Below are 24,089 nucleotides of genomic sequence, written 5' to 3'. Positions count from 1 at the left end.
ATCCTGGTGCACATGGTGATGGTGACACAGGGGAAATGCAAATAGGGTAGCAGGCATGGGGTCATGGCAGAGGCAGGCAAACAAGGCATGGCAAGGCAAGTGTGGACCAGCAAATACAGCACAACAGGCCGGCATATGAAGCTGGCCGGCCTCTGGTGTGGTCCCGTGAGGTTCTGGAGGGAGTGCGGTGGTGCTGGCCACTCTGAAAACGGGCTCGGACCTAACCTACGGTCTCCCCCCAACCGATCGCCTTTGCCTGTCTTTGTCCATACCCACTCCCTTAATTTGCAACAACAAAACAACCAAATTTAGCCCCTTTCTATTTTATTTTATTTTTCTTATAATTTTGTCTCCCTAACTCCCTTTCTGTCTTTGTCTGGCTAACCTATCCTGTCCATCTACTCCCAACCCCTACGTTCCGATTTTGGGAGGGGAATAGGGAAGGGGCTAGCGTCCTGTCTCGAGGCCCAACGAATCCTCAGAATGGCCTCCCACAGAGTTCAGCAATCTTTCCCAAGGTGGGTCCAGCAGTCGACAGAGAGCGAAGGCTTGGATGGTGCGAAGGGGTACATTTTTTCCTAACTACCCTTGCATTTATTAAACCTCAAACTTCCCTGGGGCTTTTCCATACGCCTGTTACTTTAAACTATTGGTTCTAGAAACCATGATTCCCATCGCCTGTGTTGGTGTTCCTTTCTAAATTTGGGCCAAGCCCTCCAATTTTCACTCGTGCCCTCGCACAATTTCATGGCTGGGCACCGTGGCTCACATGGCAGGGATTCCCCCTCTGCTGAATCTCAAACTACGGCACACCCGGGCCCTAAGGCTGTCTCCGAGCCTACCTGCTCCCTATGAACGTGGGGGGTTGCCCTTCCTGGCTTTGCCCCCCTACGATGTCCACGTGGCATTTTGGCGTTTTGGGTCCCTTTCCAAGGCTCGCCCATGGCCAATACACTATCTTGGGCCCTTGGCCTACTCTGGCCGACTGTCCGGTGCCCGGGATGCCCTCTACTCGATACTCACCTTTCAACAGCCATGCTCCCAGCCAGTCCATGGACTACTGCACCCCTTCAAATGGGTTTCGTGCCTTCATACACCACCAACACAGAACGACCTCCTTTTGGTAAATTTGACTAACCCACTAACTAACATTAAATGGACCCTGGGGTCACTTGGGTGGGATTCACTCCTCCCCCCACTCATTCATTTGCACCATACATTCCACATTCACTCCACTCACACACTCGGGCCTGCTGACCCACACTCATTCATTGTATTTCTTTTTCTTTTCAATACACTCCAATTCATACCAACACTCCACACCAGCATTCTGCTAAGTAAATTCCCCTCACGAACTTGTGCTCCCCGTCATCCCTTAAATTAGTGCACATTCTATTTAATTCTACGTAGCTAAGCTACGTCCCCACGACACATTCCATGTCTGTCCATGTCTCCCCAAAATCCATTTCTAAATCTAAACTAAAATTCCCACTAAACTAATCTATGGGCCCCATGGAGGACCATGAGGCCGGTCTATCGAAGCTAAACCCATCCCGCTAACTATTGCTCCTTTGCCCAAACACCGGGCTGTGTACTTGGAGCGAGGCTGTTTTTTTTTTCTTTTTTTTCTTTGCACCACAATGGTGGCGGTCGACGGCTCACTCGCTCCTCCCTTCTGGTGGCCGATAATCGAGGCCTTGTCGTTGCCCTGTCAAGCGCTCGCCTTTGAGGGATTCCTCACGCGAGCCAACGTGTGCAGCTCACCCGCAACTCGCACCGTGAGGTCCACGCCGATGACGTTACCCATGCACCGAATCTGCGCGGTTTCCCGTGCCGGCTGGCACGAGCATATCGTCCCGGAAACCTGCTCCGCGCGTTCCGTGAACAGAACACGCGGCATGCAGCACGTGGAGCTTCGCACATGCGCTCGCACGTGGACCCCCGTTTGCCAATTTCAAACAACACTGGCCGCCATTTTAACCGTCCACGCGACGGTCTCTCAAAACGCGGGACGTTTCCACACCGGAATCCCTCCACATAGTCACGAGCGTAAGGGCCATTCGCGAAATGCCGAACGGAGCTCGGCCGCAGCGTCTCGCGGGACCGGCGCGGTTAGTAAAAAAACTTCACACGGCGCAGAAGGCTCGCCACACCCGTCTCCCGTCTGGATCGGTCCGTCGTCCATTTCCACACACGCACTCACGCATGCTATTTCACTCATGCTATACGCACGTTTCAACACACCCGCACCACTCACACACTCCACCACACACTCCGGTACAATCACATCGGGGATTTGCATTACCACAAGCAATCCCGGGATTTCCATACCCCCCAAGCTCCGCATGTACAGTTCACAGCACTCATCCGCTCTACCTCCTTCGGCCCAACCGGACTCACCTCGTCGCGATCTGCTTCGAGGGAGCGTATTTTCTCCCTCTGTTCCTTAAGGAGGCTATCCTGCTGCTCGCACCGGGTCACGAAACATTTCCAAAGCTCAACCCCATTGTCCCTCACTATCTCTACCTGTGTGTGCTCGTCTGTTTCCCGTTTAGTTTCATTCAATTCGTATGTATGAAATACGAGATGCGACCCGCGCTCCAGCAGACCAGAGCAATTCAACGTTGGCGACGAGACGAGAGCAGAAGAAGCACCAGCGAGATGCGTTCAGCGCTCGAGCGGACCAAACGCAATTTTCCTTGCGCAACGCAAAACTCTTTTGGATTTGGAGCCTGTCATCTTTGCGAGGTCGGCAAAATGAGTACCAGCTTGCTGGGATGTCCCGGTGTGTGCCCCAGTTTAGATTAGGTACACTGTATTAGGACCAAACGCAAAACTCTTTTGATTTCTGCGTCTCTGGTTCCTCCTCCGTTTTGTTTATTTCATTCTCTACTTGTTCTACCTCCCGCGTCTCTGCTGTTTCCTCCTTTGTCTCTTTTATTTCTTTTAATCCCTGCGTTTCTGTCTCCTCGTTTAATTTCTCCGTCACCCCCCTCGTGTCTCGTCCGACACGTTTCGGTCTCCCCGTTAAATGTGGTGGCGTTTCTCGTCACTATTTCTATCTCCCGCGTCTCTTTTAATTCCGTCTCTCCCCCAATTATCGTGACGTCGCTCGTCCCCTCGACGTCACCCGTCTCCATTGTGGGCCGGACACATTCCACACTCCCCCTCGTCGGTTCGGTCGCCCCGCCACGTGGTGCCGCCATTTGCCAACTCATCACCCACCTATCCTCTCTCCATGCCTGCATGTCTGCATCCATTTCGTTGTTCATCACATCCATGCAGTTTTCCATGCGTTCCATTATGCGCGCATTCACTTTTATTTTGTTTCCCATCCTGTTTTCCATTGCTTGCATGTTTGCATCCGTGCGGTTCTGCATCTGCGCCAGCATTTACATTAACTGGCCCATGTCAAATGAACTCTGCGCAGATGATCCGCCATGATGGTGTGCGGAACTGGCAGAAGTTGGGGGGGGGGGACTTTGATGGAGGGGGTGGGTTATACGCCGCCGCCCCCGCGCCCATTGCTACCTCTGGGTTCGGTTGCGGGGCATGGTCGAACTGCATGATGGTGTCTTGGGCCTCTGGTTTCTCTAACACTACACTTATACCCACCTGCCTCAGTTCGTCTTGTGTTCGCCATTTTGCGTGTTGGGAATAAAATTTGAAAACGCTCGTAATTTGGGGGAAACGGGGGGGGGGGTGAGGTTTGCTTCCTATACCTGATCCGAATTGCGTGAATTTCTCTACGGAGGCTGAGGGGATGAATCTCACTCCTGACTACCAATTTGTTGTAGATTCGAACCTGTAAATTTTGTTAATGGAGGCGGAGGGGTTCGTATCTCCACGACTGACACCAATTTGTTGTGGAGCCGGGCGTCATTTGCGAGCACGAGCGTCAGGTGGAGCAGTAGGGTCGACTCTACCGAACACCCGGAATCTAGATTGTACCTTTCGGAAAACTCCAAAAGGTACGGGTCCCTTACAGGACTGCGAATCATCAATAAATCAACCATGTGGGACAGGGTTATTTGCCAAACTTCAAAATATCTAGAGGCCCATGTGGCGAGCTACCGAGGATTCACACCCTCGAAGGCACTCGTACGGGACGAGCCGTATGGGTGCTCGACCCGTGCGCAACCCGAGCGGATGGTTACCGAGGTCTGTCCATCCAAATGTACAATGTGCCGCTTCCCAAATTTCCCAACACGCACCATGCTAAGCCAATGAAAGAAACACAGAAACGAGCTGAAACATATAACAGGGGATTTATTTATAATGGGGGGCAAGGGGGAGCATGCAAGGAGAAGTGTTATCTGATTTTAAGAAATGAAATACAATGGAGAAGCAAAAGCATGTATCCAGTTTCTACTTAAAGACGGGGCCCCACGGACACAGACATGCACAAACAGATACCCAGAAAGAAAAATGGACCTTCCCGCTTCATGCGGTTTGGCTGAGACGGGCGAACCAGACTGGCGTCGAGATGCGAACAGCCCAGCGCCAGTGAGATGCGACCAGCGCTCCAGCAGACCAGAACAGCGTCGAGATGCGATCCGTGCTCCAGCAGACCAGAGCAGCGTCGAGATGCGACCCGCGCTCCAGCAGACCAGAGCAAGTCAATGTCGGCGATGAGACGAGAGCAGAAGAAGCGCCAGCGAGATGCGACCAGCGTCGACAGACGCGTTCAGCGCTCAAGCGGACCAAACGCAATTATCCTTGTTCTTCTCGCACTCGTCCCGCCAACCACGCTCCCCGCCTGTCCGATCGCGCCGCAACCTTATTCCCACTTGTTCGGGGGGGGGGCGCCTCCTCACTACCCGCCCTCCCTCACTGGATGGTTTTGGCACGCATATGCACTCGTCGCCTCTGTCATTCACCAAAACGGGCGCCAAATCCGTTGATTGGTCCGTGGGGGGGCGTGGTGACCACGCGGACCGCCCCTCACACAGTGGAGTCCCATTGGCGGAAGGACGGCAACCTCTCTCGCATCACCCCGATTGGGCGAAAGCTACCGCGAGGTTCCACCTTGGACTCCGCCCTCCACGGGTGCTTTGGTGTTGGTATGTTCACAGCACTCATCGAGGTGAAGGTGTGTTGTTGTTGTTGTTATAAGGGGTGTAAAATGTAAAAGAAAACCCTAACTGTCAAAATAACTCTGCAGCACACAAACATTTAATTCCCATTAGACTAGGGACGGGACCCAAACGACTTACCGATATAACTGACCTATGGGGACCTGAATGTTGAGTGCAGTGAGCTTCCAGATTTGTAACAATATAACTTGTTGATGTGGATCAAAAGGACATCACTTTTAGCTTATCTGGAATTTAAGTTCCAGATCTCTCTACTCTATCGAGTGCAGCCTGTGGCTGCTGGTTGCATCATTGGTTGGGACGTGGCTGTGCCGCTGATGCAGTGACCGCCTTACCAGTACACTGGTACTCATTTTGCCGACCTCGGAAGGATGACAGGCTGAGTCAACCTCCTGGTGTACTAATTCAGCAGCCAACGGGGCTCAAACTCAGGACCCTTGGATCCCAAGCCGCCATCCTAACCAATAAGCCAACACCAGGCTTATAAATTCCAGCTAAGGTATTGTCATTGCACACTGTCTGACTGTCCGTCACTCTCCGATTTCAACTTCTCTGGCCAAACTGCTGGGCCAATCCAGCTGAAATTTTGCAGTATCGTTCCTCTTCTGACTGGTAACAGGAATTGCAAAGCTCATTCCGGTCACATGACTTTAAGTCCTATCTTGTGGATCCTTGGGTCCTGAGTTCAAGCCCTGTTGGCTGCTGAATTGACACCAAGGGGTTGACTCAGCCTGTCATCCTTCCAAGGTCGACAAAATGAGTACCAGTGTAGCAGCCAAAAGGCTGCACACGTAGGGAAGGCGTATTGACGGATTTATGAAATCTGGTATTGGTGTGGCGCCGGCATGATGGGCCGAATGGCCGCCTCCTGTGCAAAATTTCCTTGTAATTCCTTGTCAAGTCAAAATGGCTGACGAAGTAAATTTCTTCAAAAATCTTCTTCTCCAGACCCACGTCAGAATGCAACCAAACTTGGGTTACAACATTAGGCCAGGGTAGGGATGTTAAATTACAGAGGTCGTGCTGATTACCTGACCGGAAGTGAATCAAAATGGTCGACATGGTCAACTTTTGGGAAAAATCGCATAAATTCCATCAAAAATCTTCTCCAGATCCACCAGTCAGAATGCTACCATATTTATGGCACAACATTTGGACAGGATCCTGATGTTAAATTGTGGAGGCCATGCCGATCACATGACTACAAGTGAAAACAACTGAAAACATTTTTTACTCATTGTAATCATATAATTTATTTGCCTTCCTAATGTTGGTGATGTCACCATGGAGAACCGTGCCACAGTATCACTATGGGAGTTTACAGAGATTGAAGCTTGAAGAGTGCTCCAAGGAAGCACTCCAATGAAACGGTTGAATAAACTTTTCAAAACAAAATGCGAAATTATTTTATATGTATCTTTATCTATCTATGTCGAAGTGATGGGTCGTATAATGAAAGAAGATTGTACAAAAGGAGAAATGTCAGTATGAAATTGTACATTTTCATTGAGCGAGCGAACGCCCAAGTGATCGCACAACAATGCGGGGCCGAATGCAGGTGAGTAGGCCCTGAACTTTGTTCAAGTCAATCAATTATATTCAGTGACAGTGCAAATACTTTTGTTTCCTGGATGGCCACGGGTTAGAAACGAACAACCAAGCAGCCTGTATAGCACTTGCCAAGTGGCTTGAGCACTCGAGCAAACATTCTAACAAAACGGTTGATGAGGAACGGCTTGCTTGGCAAGCGATTCGCAGGTGCCGATCGGTCGTATAAACACCATCCAGCTGGAGACACCCGGAATGTCAAGCAATGTCCGAATTGGAGAAATGAACACTTATTTTTTTAGCAGTCTTAACTTCTGTTGAGGTCAATTTAGAAGTATAAATTTTAATATTTGGGTGAGATTAAGAGATTCTAGATGTTAGAGCATGTGCGGAAATGAAATTCAGCCATGCATGCTGGCATCTTCAGGCATTTATAAGCATTGCAATGTATCCAGAGATATGTCTCGGGAGATGGCTATGATTTCAGGTCTAGCATTGAGAATCTTCATCAATTGTTGGGAGAGAGAGAGCAGAAGTAGCATATCCAGTGTAGAATGTCCTGGTCTGAAAACAAATTGATGATCGGAAATCAAGCCATTGAAGAAGAGGAAGGATTTAATGTCTGAAGCGATGATGGATTCCATAACCTTGCTGATGATTGGAAGAAGGCTGATTGATGTGCAGTTGCAGGGATCTGTTTTTGCACCTTTTTATGCAGAGCAGTGATGTTTGCTGATTTCCAAGCAGATGGCAGATGAAATTGAGCAAATGAGAGGCTGAATAGAATGGAACAGAGAGAGGGTGGGCAATAACAGCAGAGCAGGTTTTTCGGACACGTGGGCTGATGCCGTCTGGACCGGTTGCAGAATCTGAGTCGAGGTTTGACAGCAAACTCTCCACTTTGTCAGGAGTAAAGGACATGCATTCCAGGAACAGCTGGGTGTGACTGGGTCAGGTGGGTTCAGAAAGTGATAGGTTTGGGACATGATATTTAGAAGCAAACATGGAGTTTAGGCATTCAGCCTTTTCACATGTAGTGTCAGCTGTGTGGTCATTTGACGAAACAGAGATGATGGAAGGGGGAACATACACTAGACACCACCACAATTTGGAGGAGTGAGACAGGTTTGAGAGTTTAAACTTGAGATTAGAAAGATGTTGTTTTCTGGCTGTCCTGAGGGTGGACACACACTTGTTCCGAGCTTTATGCAAGGAACTGAGATTACCCTCAGTTGGATTAGCCTTCCATGAGGTGAAGGCAAGTTGTTTCAGGACAACTGTCTCGCCACAAGCTTCAGTGAATCATGGGTGGGAGGAAGGGTAGGACAACTGAAGACGAGTTGGGATAAATCTGTGCATGAGGGAGAGCAAGTTTCTTTGAAAGAATTCCCAGGATGAGTTGATGTTGGAGAAAGTGGAGATGGGAGATCAGTCTAGAAGTTTGATGGCTGCTTGGAGACCCTGCCAGTCGGCTTGAGTGAAATGCCAGACTCGACGATGCGGAGGTGGTTCTCTAATAACAGCCAGAGAGATGTCCACTTTGACAAGCACGTGGTCAGATGAAGCGATTGGTGCGGATGAAGAAGAGCAGATATTTTCAGGGAAATTGGTGAAAATCAGATCCAGAAGAGATGGAGTAGCATTGGTTGAGATCCAAAAATGGTCCGTTTATGCACATTTCTTGTGAATGGGAGTGACGTTTGCTGACTACCATGCACAGGGGACATGACCAAAGTGGAAGAGCAGATTAAATAGGGTAAACAAAGGGGAAGCAAGAATTGCAAAACAGCAATTTGAGAAAATGGCCACTCTTGATATCTTGGACTGTTGCTGAAGCAAGCTGGTTCAACGTTTCACATTACTTTCTCTACCCTTTTGGGTGAGGAGGACTCGGAGTTCAGCATGCAGTGGCTGCATTGGCCGAAGATATGGACAGAATGGGATGGTTTGGATACATGAGATTTGTAAGCAAGCACAGAGTTTAGGCATCCTGCCACAGAGTTTAGGCATCCTGCCACAGAGTTTAGGCATCCTGCCTTATTTCAGGCAGAATCTACTGTAATTCAGTTTTAAGTGAGGCACAGTACTTGGAAAGAGGGGATCATATACCAGAGACAGACTTGACGTGGCACTCCCATGACTTGGAAGAAAGAGATTGCATGGTTGGATAGTTTAGCCATGGGATTTGAAAGATCATGTTTCTGGTTCACCTCATGGTGGACACATTTGTTGCAAGCCTTACAAAATGAATGAAACTTACACTCAGCCAGGTTAGCTTTCCATGCTGAGAAATCAAGCTGCTTGAATGCAGCCTCCTCCCCCACAGGATTCAGTGTGCCAGGGTCGATAGGATGGATAGGAAAGCCACAGGTGGGATTGTATAAACTGGTGTATGAAACTAAGTAGAATTTGATGGAAGTATTCCCAGGGGTAATCAATATCAGATGCTGTGGAGATGGCGGCCCGTTCTTTTTACAGAGGGTAGATTGAAGTCCCTGCCAGTTGTCCTGTGTGAATAGCCATATATTCTGCATCCCTGCAGTTGCTCCCTTACAATAGACAGAGGATTATGGGACTTGACAAGAAAGTGACCAGAAGAGCAAATAGGGGCAGAAGAAGAACAAGAGAGAATGGAATGTAAAGTTTGTCATTCGTCATTACTTCAGCCTGGTGTTGGCTTAATGGTTCAGGTGGTGGGCTTGGGATCCTTGGGTCCTGAGTTCAAATCCCGCTTGGCTGTTGAATCAATACCAGGTGGGTTGACTCAGCCTATCATCCTTGTGAGGTCGGCAAAATGAGTACCAGCTTGCTGGGATGTCCCGGTGTGTGCCCCAGTTTAGATTAGGTACACTTTATTCCTGCGTGTCAAAAGAGGCGATTCAAGGGTTGGTGTCGGGATGGGCATCTGGCCATGAAAAAACATTGCTTCAAAAAGGGAACCATGATAGAAGATTGTCATGGGACCCACAAGGCTAACCCCTGCTCTAACAGGGAAAAATGCAGTGTGTGTGTGTGCGTGCGTGCGTGCGTGTGTGTTCGTGTGTGTGATTAGTCATTAGTCATTACTTGGATCAAGGTGGATGAAGTACCAGTCATAGAAATCTGGCTTGAGAAGTTTCCAGATTGGATCAAACCCACAGAAGTCACAGAAGGCCTTTGCTGCAATGCCATTGCTGGTTGTTGCCAAGCCAACAACCAGCCAGCTGGTGTGGTGATATTTGAAATTGCTGCAGATGAGAGAGTTGAGATCGGTGATGACAAGTTGATCAATGTTCGAGGAAATAGAGGTGTATTGAGAGTTGTCATTATTGGGTAGACAGTACACCACAAAGACAAACATTAGGTAGTTGCAGGGAGGTCTTCCAGAGGATTTGCAGGGTTTGTTGAGGACAAAGAACAATGAGCAATGGAGTTATTGACATAAACATCACAATGGGAGAGGGGCAGATCAAACCAGAAAAGAGAATAACCATGGAGACACAGAGGAATCAAACATTCTATAAGAAACGTTTCTGTTGAGCACACAATATCTGAAACTGCAAAAGCAACCTGAACAGAGAGATCAGAAATATTAGAAAGGAGACCTCGAATATTGATAGACCAAAATGTGTGGGAGTGGTTGGAGGAGATGAGAAGTTGGAGTGTTGGGTTGGGCATGATGAGGTGGGAGAGACACCCCTGATGGGGAAAGAGGGGCAGGATGCGGGAGTTATTTGTATGTTTCATCATGTGCGGCACAGAGATTGTTGCATATTCATCAAATAGAGTGAAGTTAATTGTGGAAAGCATGTGCACCTCAGCAGCACCATCCAGAAATAATATTGTATGTATATTGCTGTCAAACCTCGACTCTGATGTGTGGCCCCTTCATCAACTGATTTAACTACAACTGCCAATGCACCTGGCATAGAGACCAAAGATGGTGGATATCCCTACACAGGATGACCATGATCAAAGCAATTTAATCACAAAACACACCCAAGTAGAGATTGTGCTTTGTTTCCAAATGAGGTATACACCACATCGGTTATTAATCTTTGAATTACCACTAATTTAATCTTCCAGGGATACTAAATTTAATAAAATCCGTTTGTACGGAAAAGAGTGGCAGGAACTGACATGCATGCAGGCTTAGAAAATTATAAACAAAAGAGATTCCTGATGATGTTAGCCTTCCATTGATATCATGATTCCTGAATGTTAAAACAAGTGAATTTTATTACTTCCTGGGCCTCTTATTGGGCAATGTTTTCACTCTAACCTATAATAAGCTGAGAAGTGGTGTTTGTGAGGATGGATGACCATAAAACTTGTGCACTCAAAAAGTAGAGGAGTTGAACTTTGAAATGTCCAAAGAGTTGAACATGAATATTGACTTTTGTGACCACAAGTCACATTTTAGCTTCTGCTGAAAAAACAATTCATGTAATTTCCAACCTATTTTGTGCTGTCGGGTCACAGATATTTGTACAAAAAAAGTAAAAATGTGGCACAATCTTAATTTTGGTAAATAAAGGGGAAAGAAGAATGGCAGAACAGCAATTTGAGAAGCTGTCCCTTTCAATGATCACTTTCCCTTCATTTTGCAAATGTTGATTAACTCTCATGTCCTTTGCTAGTGTGGTAACTTCTAAATGTGCCTTTGACATCACACCTTAAAATATCATTGCATCCTTCCCTTTACCCTTTTATGCTTATTAGTTTGCAGTTGCAATGCTCTCATAGTTTAACAGCACTCTTGGAATCTTATTTTAAATCACATGATCAAGTTTATTTCCATTTTTACCCCATGCACACAAAGCAAAAAGCGGGGGTTAAGCAATTGGGTCACTTTGTCTGTTTGTCTGTCCACAAATGTCAGTTTATGATCGAGGAGCAACTTAACTTCAATTGAATTGTATTTTAAAACATGAATCAGAAAACAAACCTGGAGTTTTTGCATCCTTTGGCTTTGAATTCGTCCCGATAACACATGTGCAGAGAGGAATGAGAATTTTCTTTTAACCTGTCTGCCTGTCTGGCTTGGATATCATTCCAAACAGGAAACTTAATGTTTTTAATGACGTCATAAAGGACACAAACGACAGGCATGAAAAACGAATTTAATGTGTTGCATTAAGTGGTGTAAAAGGCGCTGCATCAATGGTGGAAAATTTCCAAATTTTATTTCGTAAAATCTTTTTTTTATTTCGACATAATGATACACTTGAAAACTGTCGAACAAAAATCACCTTATTGGCACTTTTACAAATCTTTCGTTTGGCAGTATTTGGGGAAAAAAATATTATGGCATTTTATATCATCTCGACCAATCAAATTTGCTGCTCAAAGACCCTGCCTTTGTCCTTTTTTCTCAAGACTGCATGAGGTAAGGTGTTCTATGAACTCTCGAGTTCATGGATTGTGATCAATCCAAAAAGGGTGCAAATGAATAATAAATTGGCTGAGTCGTTTTTAGCTCACCTGGAACATGATTCCGGGAGGCACATGGGATTGTGTATCGTCCATCCATAAATCCTTAAGTTGATTTCTCAGAAACTAGACATAGGATTTCGATAAAACTTTAGCATAACGTTCATCACCGTGTACGTATCAAAGTTTTGTTCATGGCAGTAAAAAAAACATCAGGCCCGAAGGATGTTTACGGAGGTTGTCCTCCATAAAGAAGTATTTGCTTTCTCTCAGAAACGATAAACACAATTCCAATGAAACTTGACCCCAACCTTCAGCACCCATGATGTACCAAAGTTTGTTCACGGCATTAAAAAAAAGTCGCAGTCTAAGGGGGTGTACGGGAGGTTGCCCCCCAAAATATGTATTTGCTTTCTTCTCTGAAACCACATGCACAATTTCGATTCGACTTGACCACAACCTTTATCACTTATGATATACCAAAGTTTATTCACGAAATTAAAAAAAAATCTTCATAGTTATTTACTTTCTTCTCTGTTACATATTTCGTGGGTCATCAATGCATATCAGTGGTTAGCTCGTTATCTTATCCAGCCACTATGAGGTGAGCACCCAGGGGTATTACCCCAATGTTTAAATATTACATTTGATAAAAGAAAAGTGATTCTATAAATGAACAAGATTGTAATAATTAACAAGTCTGGAGACGGCGATGGTTCACGAGCAATGTACACGGTTCGCCTTTTTTATTTTTTGACCTTCGAGGGGACGCCATGGGCAAACTGGCGGGAATCGGGAAAAACGTAAATGATGAAAGTTGTAGTACTCGAAGAGCACTACTTGCATACCAACTTTCATTCGAAACAGTTGAAAACCCTAGGAGCTCGATGCCCAATTTATTGATTTTGTTGACGTTTTCTAAGTTTGTGACCTTGACCTTTGGACGAAAATGAAATATCGAGCTCTGTGGAGCTATGCAGGTGCCATTGGGCTAACCAAATTCCGAAACCCCTGCCAGATTCGACAAACCCCCTCAGAGAAGATGTAACTTGAAATCAGCTACCCCCTAACAACACATGTTTTTTTGGGCGTGGCTCCGCCCATAATGGGCGCAGCACGCCCATTCTCAGGAAAACAATAGATCATGATATAAACCTCCCACCCAAATTTTATCAGGATCAGATCAAAACCCAAGGAGCTATGCTCGGGACAGACAGACACACACACACAACGAATATAGTGGTCACTTACTGACTCGTGAACCAATATGTATATGTGGCAAATTTAATGCTCGGACTAGGGGGTCAAACCCAGGCCTCTGGTAAACCATACCAGTTCAGTTCACCAGTTCCCCGTGTTCACCAGTTCACCAGTTCCCCGTGTTCACCAGTTCCCCGTGTTCACCATTTCCCCGTGCTCACCAGTTCCCTGTGTTGACCAATTCTCAGTCTGGGAATGTACTTTTCCCATACATACATATTCAAAGTGATTATGCTTGTTGCAATGAATTGTTTAATGTCAGTGTATATTTTGTGCTCAGTTTTCACAGGAGTAGTGTATTGATGTTGTCTTATGGAAATATTGTGTGACCGACAACATCTGTCAGGCAGTCTGTTGTATTATGTGATAATGTGGCTATTTTTTGGCAGCTGATGTTGACAAAACTGCTGATGGTGAATGTGGGAAGCCTTCCAAGCAGCCCTGGCTTGGGGCCAGTCTTGTCAGACTTGAAAGTGGAAACATGAGTGATATTGTGGTGAGTTTATTGTACTGCATACAAATACCGAATGCCAGTCTATATCATTTTACCTTCTTTGCCATATAATTTTCAACACCTGAACAAAACTTGTTTTGCATTGATAATGAGTTAAAATCTGAGTATGATGAAGTTCAAATAACTGACACAATTCATGTGGTTTTGGAAATAACTAGCAGAAGTGCCCAACTATAAAGGGCAGCAAAAACAGGAAGTCCCTGACAATACCATGAATATGCTCTCTTACAGCTCATATCACCATGTTCTGTTGATATTTGCATTATTGAAATTATTTTGTGTGCACATAATCTTTATAATTTAATTTTTGCTTAAGTTTCCCCCAAAAAAGTCATGCATGAAAACTGCAATCCCTGGAGTTTCACACACACACACACACACACACACACACACACACACACACACACACACACACACACACACACACACACACACACACACACACACACACACACACACACACACACACGTGCACACGCACACGCATACCCACATACACACATACACACGCCATAGCTCCATTGCATAGACTAGCAGAGTACCTGCTCTCCGGGCAATCGTGTTCCGCACATGCAACACGTTCTTCTGATGCATACCTTACTTGGGCGGTGTATAGGCAACTGACATCTCTCTATAGGCCAGAAAAAAATATCCAGCATTATGTGCATGAAGCAAAAACATACGTACTGCTTATATTTCAAAACACCTCTGCTGGAACACGTGGGGAGAGAAATACTGTCCTGTAAATGGTGGATATGTGTAATACCTTCCCCCACCTGGAGGGTTTGTGACACGATACTCATTTACATCGAGAATTTGCTCGTTTCCCCCCTTCCCCCGCCCCCAGACCAGCAGCAAAGATAAAAACACCCCTATGCATGATTTGGGGTCATGCTGATCTTATGTAGCAAGTCTGGATGTAATTGGCCAACAACTGTCGGAGTAGCAGCATGACAAACAAACAAACACTGGTCCGTGAATGAAAGTATGATTATCGAACCGACAGCAGTTTTTTTTTTATCATCACCCTCAGGTGATGATCAGAAAGCTATACCACACTCCACAGGTCTTGCAAGATTTTTGCAGACTTGTGCTTCAGCCATCCACCCACTCCCACATTTACCATCTCCCTCTTCCTTTTTCTGCTTCTTTGTTTTCCTGAACCCCCTTTCCTTGGATACTTCCTATCCTTGATCTCATTCTCAATGCCACTGACCCCACACCACTTTTCTTTCAAGGGGTATTTTCAAGCTTGGCAAATATATCCTTATAGTCCCAGTTAAAGGTAACACTGCACACAAGGCCAACTTGGACGCAGGGGGAAGCCATTTGGCCCATCAATCGTGAACGCCAATAACTCAACCACGTGACTTAGGGTCCTCCGTCTACAGTTTATCCGGTGACCTAAAAATAATCACGTGACCTAATTGCCGGGGGACACGCCCTCGGTACGCCTTGTTTGAACTGGGTCACCTTATCAGGTCAGATGCAGCCGAGCGACACTGCCAAGGACGTACTGGCTAAAAGGAACGGGTCATTGGGAATAAAGTCCCGGCTAAACTCGGATTCGGACCATACTGGATCAATGAAAGAAACCACAAAGACGAGCTGGGAACATTCCTAATAATGATTTATTTACAATGGGTGAGGAAAGGTATGTGGTACGATCAGGATTTATTGGGGTGTGTTGTGCAGAGATAGGGGAGAGAGGTGTGGTGCAGCAAATAAACAGGCAACTTACAAAAGTGGACACAGAGCAGACTTAACCTGAAAAGAATAACAATAATAATGATAACGATCTTCTGCAGTCTTACTTAAGCAGATAGGCACGAGGACACATGCACACGCGCACACACACACGCATACGCACACAGACACAGAAAACCCGATGAAGAGAAAGTTTTGAACAAGAACGGAAAGGAGTTGCGGCTATGATCTCGGTACCTTTGTGCCCGATACCACAACGCGCCACCAATACGTTTCGGGGGGGGGGGGTGGGTGGAATGCTCCATGGTGCGGTACCCGACAGTGGGCACGTCGTCTCTGGCTTCAGCCATACGTGTGGAGACCTTGTTCGTGAAGGAGGAGCTTAAGTGGAGAAGGGGCAGAGTCCAGAGTGCGAGGATGGAGTGGCAGGCGGGAACAGGTATCCGGTGGGGTTGACGTCTTGTGGGCGGAGATGAGGAGGCGGAGTCCAGACACCAAGAGGCGGGTCATTGCGGTGTCGACGAGGGGGAGGCGAGAGCGGGAGAAAGGCAGAGAAAGAGAAAGAGAAAGGCGGAGGGACTGCTCCGACCTTTATAGGACTTGCAGCGTGGGAGGAGGGGCCACCCCTAATCGAAACGTCATTACCTGAATCGGGCGCTCCGATTGGCTCTGACCCCTCACGTGGCCCGCCAACTTTGGCCGGAAACTGCCTTACTTCGTTTCCGGCAAGGCCATCCCAGACAGTGGCAATATTCCGCTCCAACCCCACGACATGACATGAATCACCCACACCGAAATTGCCACGCGAATCGTCCTGCAAAAACCCCTGGGTCGTGCCCTGGTGACCGGCCGAGGGTCCCGCATGCCCGCTCGGGTGCCCAACCAGTGCCAATCAACGTGGCCCGCACTGTACATTCCCCAGCTCGATCGCAGCTTCGCTGGTAGGAGAGACTGGAAGACATTCACCTCCGTGTAGAATCCGCTGCTGCCAGCGAGGGCCAAAGGTACATCGTTATGGATATATCCATGCATGTTTCGTGAGCGGCGTACGTGTGTGCCTTCGAGCATATTCCATACAGTGTGCGCGGTTCAGCCATTATGCACGTGGCCAGTGCTTGCATTCGCACGACTCTGCTAGCATGTGCGCGGGGCGAACACCAATATGTGTCAGATATTGAGGTTGAAAAGGAACAAGCCACTTCTACTCTGCACACTCGTATCCCGCCCGACATGGCATGGAGTCATCTTTATCGGCCTCCGTACATGTTTCGTGCAGCGTGGGCGTCGTGTTGGCTATGTTTCCTGTGTTGTGAAAAACACCATTCGTGCATCCTCTTAAGAGGTATTCATTTGTTGCCTTTTTAATGCAACCGGCAATCTTCCCCAGATCATTGGAAGCTCGAGTCGATAATCCCGCACTGCTAAGTGCACCATATGACTCGCTGCACACGTTGGGTTTAGGGCTCGCCCGGGAGTGAAGGCTCTGTGCAGCAGTTTCCTCATAGCGGTGCCGCACGCGCTGGCCTCAATGAGGGCCCACCTAACAGTGAAGGTGCACGTGGCTGATTTACCTCGGGAATAATCAGACAAAAAGAAGAGTGGGGACGAAATGAAGAAGAAAATGATTTAAGCAAACCTAGCTATTAGATCATCGCAACGCACTCCCTTGTTGTCCCGCGAGACAAAAGGAAAGGGACTATCTACACGTATAATAATGGAATAACTGTCTTGGGATACCTATCTCTTGTTTGCATGTGGTTCCAAGAACCACAACAATATTTATGTATACACACGCAGGAAAATTATGCACCAAGACCAGGGATCAAACCCAGGCCTCTTATGAACCATACCAACACTGCCATCTGAGCTATCTGGGCAACACAATCCAAGCATGTAATTCTCCCACATATAATGACACCACTCCCTTTCTGCCGCTGTTCCCAGGCAACTCACTGCCAACCATCGGAGATGTGTTTTGCCTGCCGGCATTAGTTGTTGGACTTTAAATGCTCGTGAAGAATGATAATTAATTTGTATTTGATTTTATCTGAATGCTGGTTAAGAATGATAATTAATTTATGTTTGATTTTTGGAAGTTTATTGAAAGTCCTTATTCTTGTTTGCTTTTGTTTTGAATTACTTGTGAATTATAAATAAATCATCACACAAATCTCAGCTGAAGTATTTTGATTGAAAGGAAACCTTTGTTCTCATTTATATTTACTCTCATGTTGTGAGTATCCACCTAACTTACTTGCCACCTGTGATTTTAGGTGTGTGCCCACAGACACAGCATATGGAAACATGAGAAATGTATTATTCAAGGATTCTGCCACTTACTGCCATCTGATCTTGATCCTGATGGTGCCGTATTAATGAAGCCTTGTCCACCAAGTATGACCTTCCACATCCATGACAAATATTATTTTCTACCCAATATATATATATATATATATATATATATATATATATATATATATATATATATATATATATATATATATATATATATATATATATATATATATATATATATATGCACTAATGAGGGGTCGGAGCCATTATCTTTTAACTCTAAGTATTTTTCCTCTTTAAAAATGTCATTGCTGAAAGAGAAAAACAAATGTGATGAAGGCTCATAAATGGGTCAGCAGAACAAAATGGGATGAGTCGCTCAAAATGTTTGAAAAACTTCTCAGAATATCCATTAAAAAACAAAACAAAATGAATTGTTGTTGCCTTTGTCTTAGGTTTGCAGCAATCTTTTGATGAAGGGGGATGTCAGGCAGGTGCCTCAGCTACTGGCATTCAGGTGAATGTTTTATACACTTGGAACATTCTGAGTCCAATTGAAATAAATTATATGAAAAGCATATTGCACTTAATTCTAATTCTTCCTTTACATGTGCAGCAATACAATGATTGTTTGAAACTTCATCATTACTATGTTCAATGCCTTGGGCATTTGTTTGAATAATGTTCATTCGGCTTTCCTCTTTGAGCCCTGTATCTGTTTTGTTCTTCATGATGCTTTGTGGTGCTAGAAACACCGATGTATCTGATGAAAAGTATCATTATTGTTCCTTTTATTACAATTACAGGAAAAGTGGAAGATTAATTTTTTTATTGATGTTTAAAATTTATTTCAATGTTTTTTGAGGTGACCAAACACTTGACATTTGATATTTTTGAGAGACAGAGCAAGGATTTTTTTTGTATACAAAGTCCAGGCTCATGGAAGAGCCGGTAGATTTAGGATTTTGTGGATTTAGGACACTCAAGCATTTGGGCCTCAACATGATCATTGCTGGGGAAACGAGGTATCCAAGTTGGCCTCCAAAGCCGACTGTCAAATATGCAGCTTGATGGAGTATTGATCTGCCTTTTGAGATGATGCCCCAACCTCACTCTTTGCACCTATTAATGCCATGGAAATCGAGGCCCTTAAAATCATGGAAATCCCCCGTGATGAAGAGTCTCTGGGCCTGTTAATATACCATCACAAATACAGTGGCCTGTAAAAGTATTAACCCCCCTTACACATCCCCCTCCCCCCCCCCCCTCCAGAGTTTTCACATTTTCATGCCACCTGAGCTTATTTTATGATACTTTCAAATCAAACTTAATATATAAAGTCTTTACAAACTACTTCAAAGTGATAAAGGTAAAAAATTCAGATAAAATGTGAACATGTTAGATGAACAGAGAAAATCAGATGATTCTCAGTTGTATAAATATTCACCCCTTTCCCTAATTAACCTGAAATCACTTAAGGAGCAAATTATTTGTTTGAAAGGTTACAAAATATGCGTAATACCTGAATGTAATCAGTGGTTTAACTTAAAAATTAAGCTCCCACACTTATCTAAGGAGTTTTGAGGTACAACTCACTTGATCAACCAACAAGGTAACCACGAAGACCGAGGATCTTTCCAAAGAAGTCAGACATAATGTGGTGGAAAATCACCGTTCAGGAGAGGGTTATAAGAAGATTTCAAAGTCACTCATTATCCTTTTGAGTACGGTGAAATCCATCATGAGGAAGTGGAAGATGTATCACACCATCCACGCTCTACCCATATCAGGTCACCCATCCCAATTCACCAGCCGGGCAAGCAGGAAACTGGTCCGGGATGTCACTGTAAATCGAACAATGACTGAAATATCTGCAAGGCTCTATGTCTGAGATGGGGGTAAGTGTTCATCAATCAACAATATCCTGTTCCCTTCACAAGGCTGGCCTCTATGGACAGGTGGCAAGAAAAAAGTCATTACTGAGCAAAACCCATAATATAAGTCTGTATGGAGTTTGTGAAAAAGCATCTTAATGATACTGCAGGCATGTAGAAAAATGTTTTGTGGTCAGACAAGGAAAAAATTGACTATTTTGGTCTAAATTCAAAGTGTGATGTTTGGTGCAAGCCTAACCCTGCACATCATGCAGTCAACAACATCCACACTGTCAACCATTATGGTGGCAGCATGATGTTATGGGGCTGCTTTTCATCAGCAGGGACTGGTAAGCTTGTCAGGATAGAAGGGACAATGGATGGTGCAAAGTATCGGAGAATCCTTGATGAAAACCTGCTGTTGTCAACCATGAATCTGAAACTGGGTAGGAGATTCACATTTCAGCAGCACAATGATCTGAAGCACAAAAATAAAACCACACTGGAGTGGCTGAATAAGAAGATAATAAATGTTCTTGATTGGCCCAATCAAAGTCTTGACTTAAACCCAATTAATTGAACATTCATGGTGAGACTTGAAGATTGTCGTTCATCGACGATCCCCATCAAACTTGGCAGAATTAGAGCAATTTTCACGTGAAGAATGGGCAAAGATTTCACCATCTCACTGTGGAAAGCTGGTGGCGACCGACTCAAAAAGACTCGAAGCAGTCATTGCTGCAAAAGGTGCTTCCACCAAGTACTGATCTTGGTAGCATTTAGAAAATTTGAAACAGTACCTGCTTGTCTTGTCCTCACATTTACAACCAGTGAATCTTGATATGTACATTGTACATGTTTTTTGCAGGTATTCCTGACATGTAACCTCCTTCAACTATAAGTGTTAAGTTTGATATCTTCAGTCATGATTAAAAAAAGTTCATTTGGAAAAATTGTTTCTACATAATTCATAATTCATCTAAATGTGCCATTATTGCAACGTAGAGGGTGACTACTTTTGCAGGCTGCTGTTTGTCGGTAGTCTCTCTTTCTTTGACCACATCCTTTCAGGCCCTGTAGCCTCTGCTCTTTCATTTCTTTGTCTCCCCACACCCCCATGTTTATATGGGGTGCACATGGTCTGTCAGTAGCTCTCTTTTAGTACAACTCACAAAATCCAACCTCACTGCTCACCTTGATTAATTTGTTCCTCATTTCTCTCATCTGATGAACTATTCAATCCCATTGTTCGTTCCATGGCTTCAAGATGACTTCACATCAGGACATCCCCCATCCACAGTCATGATCATTTCTACCCTCATTAACCCTCCCAAACCACATTCATTTATTTCAGGTTTTTGGGTTTTCTCCCCTATTCACAACTATTTTTGGATTTTTGTTCCATTTATGTCTCAACATCAGTTTTCCCTTCCTCTTCTTTCTGTGCTTGAGCTTGTATCCAAATGAGGAGTGGTCACACTGGTGGGAAGGACAAAACAGTGGGGAACAGCGACATTCGAAGATCTGTGGAAGGGAGAGGGATGGGGTGGGGAACATGAGGTATACAAGATGGACATTACAGGGACTTTCAGGAAGGAAAGCAAGGAATTTGAAGGAGGTGAGCTTGGGTAGATTATCGGGGGTAGAAAAGATAAGAAGTGGTGGTGAACAGCTGTTTTGAAGGCCTGGAGGGAAGAATGGGATTGAACTGAGTGAGGGAGTTTATTCCAAAGGCGGGAAAAAAGGAATGAAAGAGTGAAGGTGAGCAGTGATTTGTGAGTTTGGTAGTTTTACCAGAAGGGGGTTGTTGGCGGACCTTGAGCGCCCTGTGGAAATGTGGTGGGGACAAATCGCAGAGAGAGCAGGGGGGGTGGGGGGAGGCTGGAGAGTAGACGGTAGAAGACAGAAAGACCACTGACTTGCCTGCAGTGAGAGAGTGAGAGGCCCAAAGACTCAGCCTCATCGTTGGAGATGCCAATGATCCGAAATGCCTTGGTTTCCACAGCATGAAGCTGAGAAAGGTGGGAGGCAGGAGCACCACCCCAGAGGGGAGAGCAGTTCTCCATCAGGCTGCAGCCAAAAGCTTTGTAAGTGGTCAGGAGCTCAGGTGGGCCGAGGAAGGACTTTGCACGATGGAGGATTCCCAGTCGGTGACTGGCTTTGGTGGCCAGGTTGGAAATGTGGCTTTCCCAGGAAAGATCATGGCAGACAGTGAGACCAGAAGCTTGAAAGGAAGGACTTCTTCCAGAGGATTGTTGAGAAAGTGGATGGGGGGGGGGGCGGTTCCAAATGGTCCTTTCGGAGAGACATTGTGAGAGTGTGAGATTTGTCCGGATTGAAAGACATGTTCCACGTGTTGGACCAGTTTATGATTTTACCCAGATCTGCAGTGAGCGAAGAAGCTGCTGCTTGCCGGTCTGAGGGATGACAGATGGTACGGCAGAAGGTGGAGTCATCAGCAGAGAGAATGAAAGGATTTTCCAGAGAGTTGGAGAGATTGTTGGTGAAAACCAGAAAAAGAACATGGCCCAGAACACTACCTTGAGGAACTCCAGCCTGGACAGGAAAAGGAGATGAAAGAACTCCATTTAGGGCCACACGTTGACTGCGACAGGAGAGGAAGTCTGCAAGCCATGAGTGGAGATGTCCTTGGATACCATAGGAAGAGAGTTTGGTGAGCAGGGCAGCATGCCAGACCTTGTCAAAAGCACGCGATGTGTCTTGGGATATGGCTCTGATTTCATATCCGGCATTGAAGATCTCCATCCATTCTTGGGAGAGTCGAAGCAGCATGTTCAGGGTAGAGTGACCTGGTCTGAAACCGAATTGATGATCGAAAATCAGGCCATTGGAGAAGAGGAAGGATTTAATGTCTGAAGCGATGATGGATTCCATAACCTTGCTGATGATTGGGAGAAGGCTGATTGGTCTGCAGTTGCAGGGAACTGTTTTTCCACGTTTTTTATGCAGGACAGTAATGTTTGCTGATTTCCAAGCAGATGGCAGATGACCTTGAGCAAATGAGAGGGTGAATAAAACAGAGAGAGGGTGAGCAAGAGCAGAAGAGCAGGCTTTGAGGACACGAGAGCTGATGCTGTCTGGACCGGTTGCAGAATCTGAGTCGAGGTTTGACAACAAGCTCTCCACCTTGTCAGTAGAAAAGGACACAGAGTCCACAGACAGTTGGGTGCAACTGGGTAAGGTGGGTAGAGAAAGCGATGGGTTTCGGAAACAAGATTTCAATGCAAACACCGAGTTTAGGCATTCAGCCTTTTCCCGTGCGGTGTCAGCAGCGCGGACATTTGACATCAGGGAGGGGAGGGAGAGGGAACATACACCAGAAACAGATTTGATTAGATCCCACCAGGATTTGGAGGAGGGAGAGAGGTTTGAGAGTTCAGACTTGAGCTTAGAAAGATGCTGTTTTCTGCCTCTTCTGAGGGTAGATACACACTTGTTCCGAGGTTTGTGGAAGTCATTGAGATTACCCTCAGTTGGGTTTGCTTTCCATGAGGCAAAGGCAAGTTATTTTAGGACAACTGCCTCACCACAAGCCTCAGTAAATCATGGGCGGGAGGAAGGGTAGGACAACTGAAGATGAGAGGGGATAAATCTGTGCATGAGGGAGAGCAAGTTTCTTTGAAAGAATTCCCAGGATGAGTTGATGTTGGAGAAAGTAGCAATGGGAGACCATTCTAGAAGTTTGATGGCTGCTTGAAGACCCTGCCAGTGGGCTTGAGTGAAATGCCAGACACGACGGCGCTCAGGTGGTTCTCTAATAACAGCCAGAGAGATGTTCACTTTGACAAGCACCTGGTCAGAATAACCAATTGGAGCGGAGGAAGAACAGCAGATATTTTCAGATAATGTGTCAAAATCAGATCCAGAAGAGCTAGAGTACCATTGCTTGAGATCAGGGTCGAGAAATTGACTGATTGAGTCAGTCCCAATGAGTCGCATAAATCTTTTTCTGAAGTGCCATGACAGGTGAGAGAGGTACCCACACTGAGCCAACTGGCATGATGACAATTGAAGTCACCACATATAAGGAAGAGAGAGTTTTGATGAGAAGATAGAAGATGGTCCATATTTTTGGATAGTGAGGTGTAAATGGAGTCATCACTGTTAGGTGGACGGTACAGTACACATATAAACATGAGGTGGGAGTGGAGGGGAAGCCGTAGCCAGAGGTATTCCTGGGGGAGTGGGGGAGTGAGGGCAGTGCATGTAGAGTGAGGAATAGAGTCTTTGATGAAGAGAGCAACTCCTCCACCAGGACGAGGCTCAGCTCTGTCATATTGGAGGAGGGAGTAACCAGGGAGAGATACTTGGGGGTCAGAGATGTCTTGAGGGAGAAAAGTTTCTGTTCGGCAGATTATGTCT

At 45.7% G+C, this 24,089-nt stretch overlaps 1 protein-coding gene across 1 annotated transcript in view; it reads left to right on the top strand.

Moving 5' to 3' along the window:
- Positions 1 to 24,089, top strand: part of LOC147029278 (integrin alpha-9-like) — a 219,502-nt gene that overhangs the window by 5,057 nt on the left and 190,356 nt on the right. Inside the window, exons 3-5 of the mRNA XM_085872069.1 lie at positions 13,706 to 13,812; positions 17,811 to 17,931; positions 18,288 to 18,349. Of these exons, the coding sequence (XP_085728195.1) occupies positions 13,706 to 13,812; positions 17,811 to 17,931; positions 18,288 to 18,349 (290 nt within the window). The remainder of the gene's footprint in view (positions 1 to 13,705; positions 13,813 to 17,810; positions 17,932 to 18,287; positions 18,350 to 24,089) is intronic.

Source organism: Eptatretus burgeri, chromosome 3, assembly GCF_056783735.1.
Source record: "Eptatretus burgeri isolate ZD-2024b chromosome 3, Ebu_testis_v1, whole genome shotgun sequence".
Classification (NCBI taxonomy): Eukaryota; Metazoa; Chordata; class Myxini; order Myxiniformes; family Myxinidae; genus Eptatretus; species Eptatretus burgeri.
This window is presented reverse-complemented; position numbering and strand designations above follow the sequence as displayed.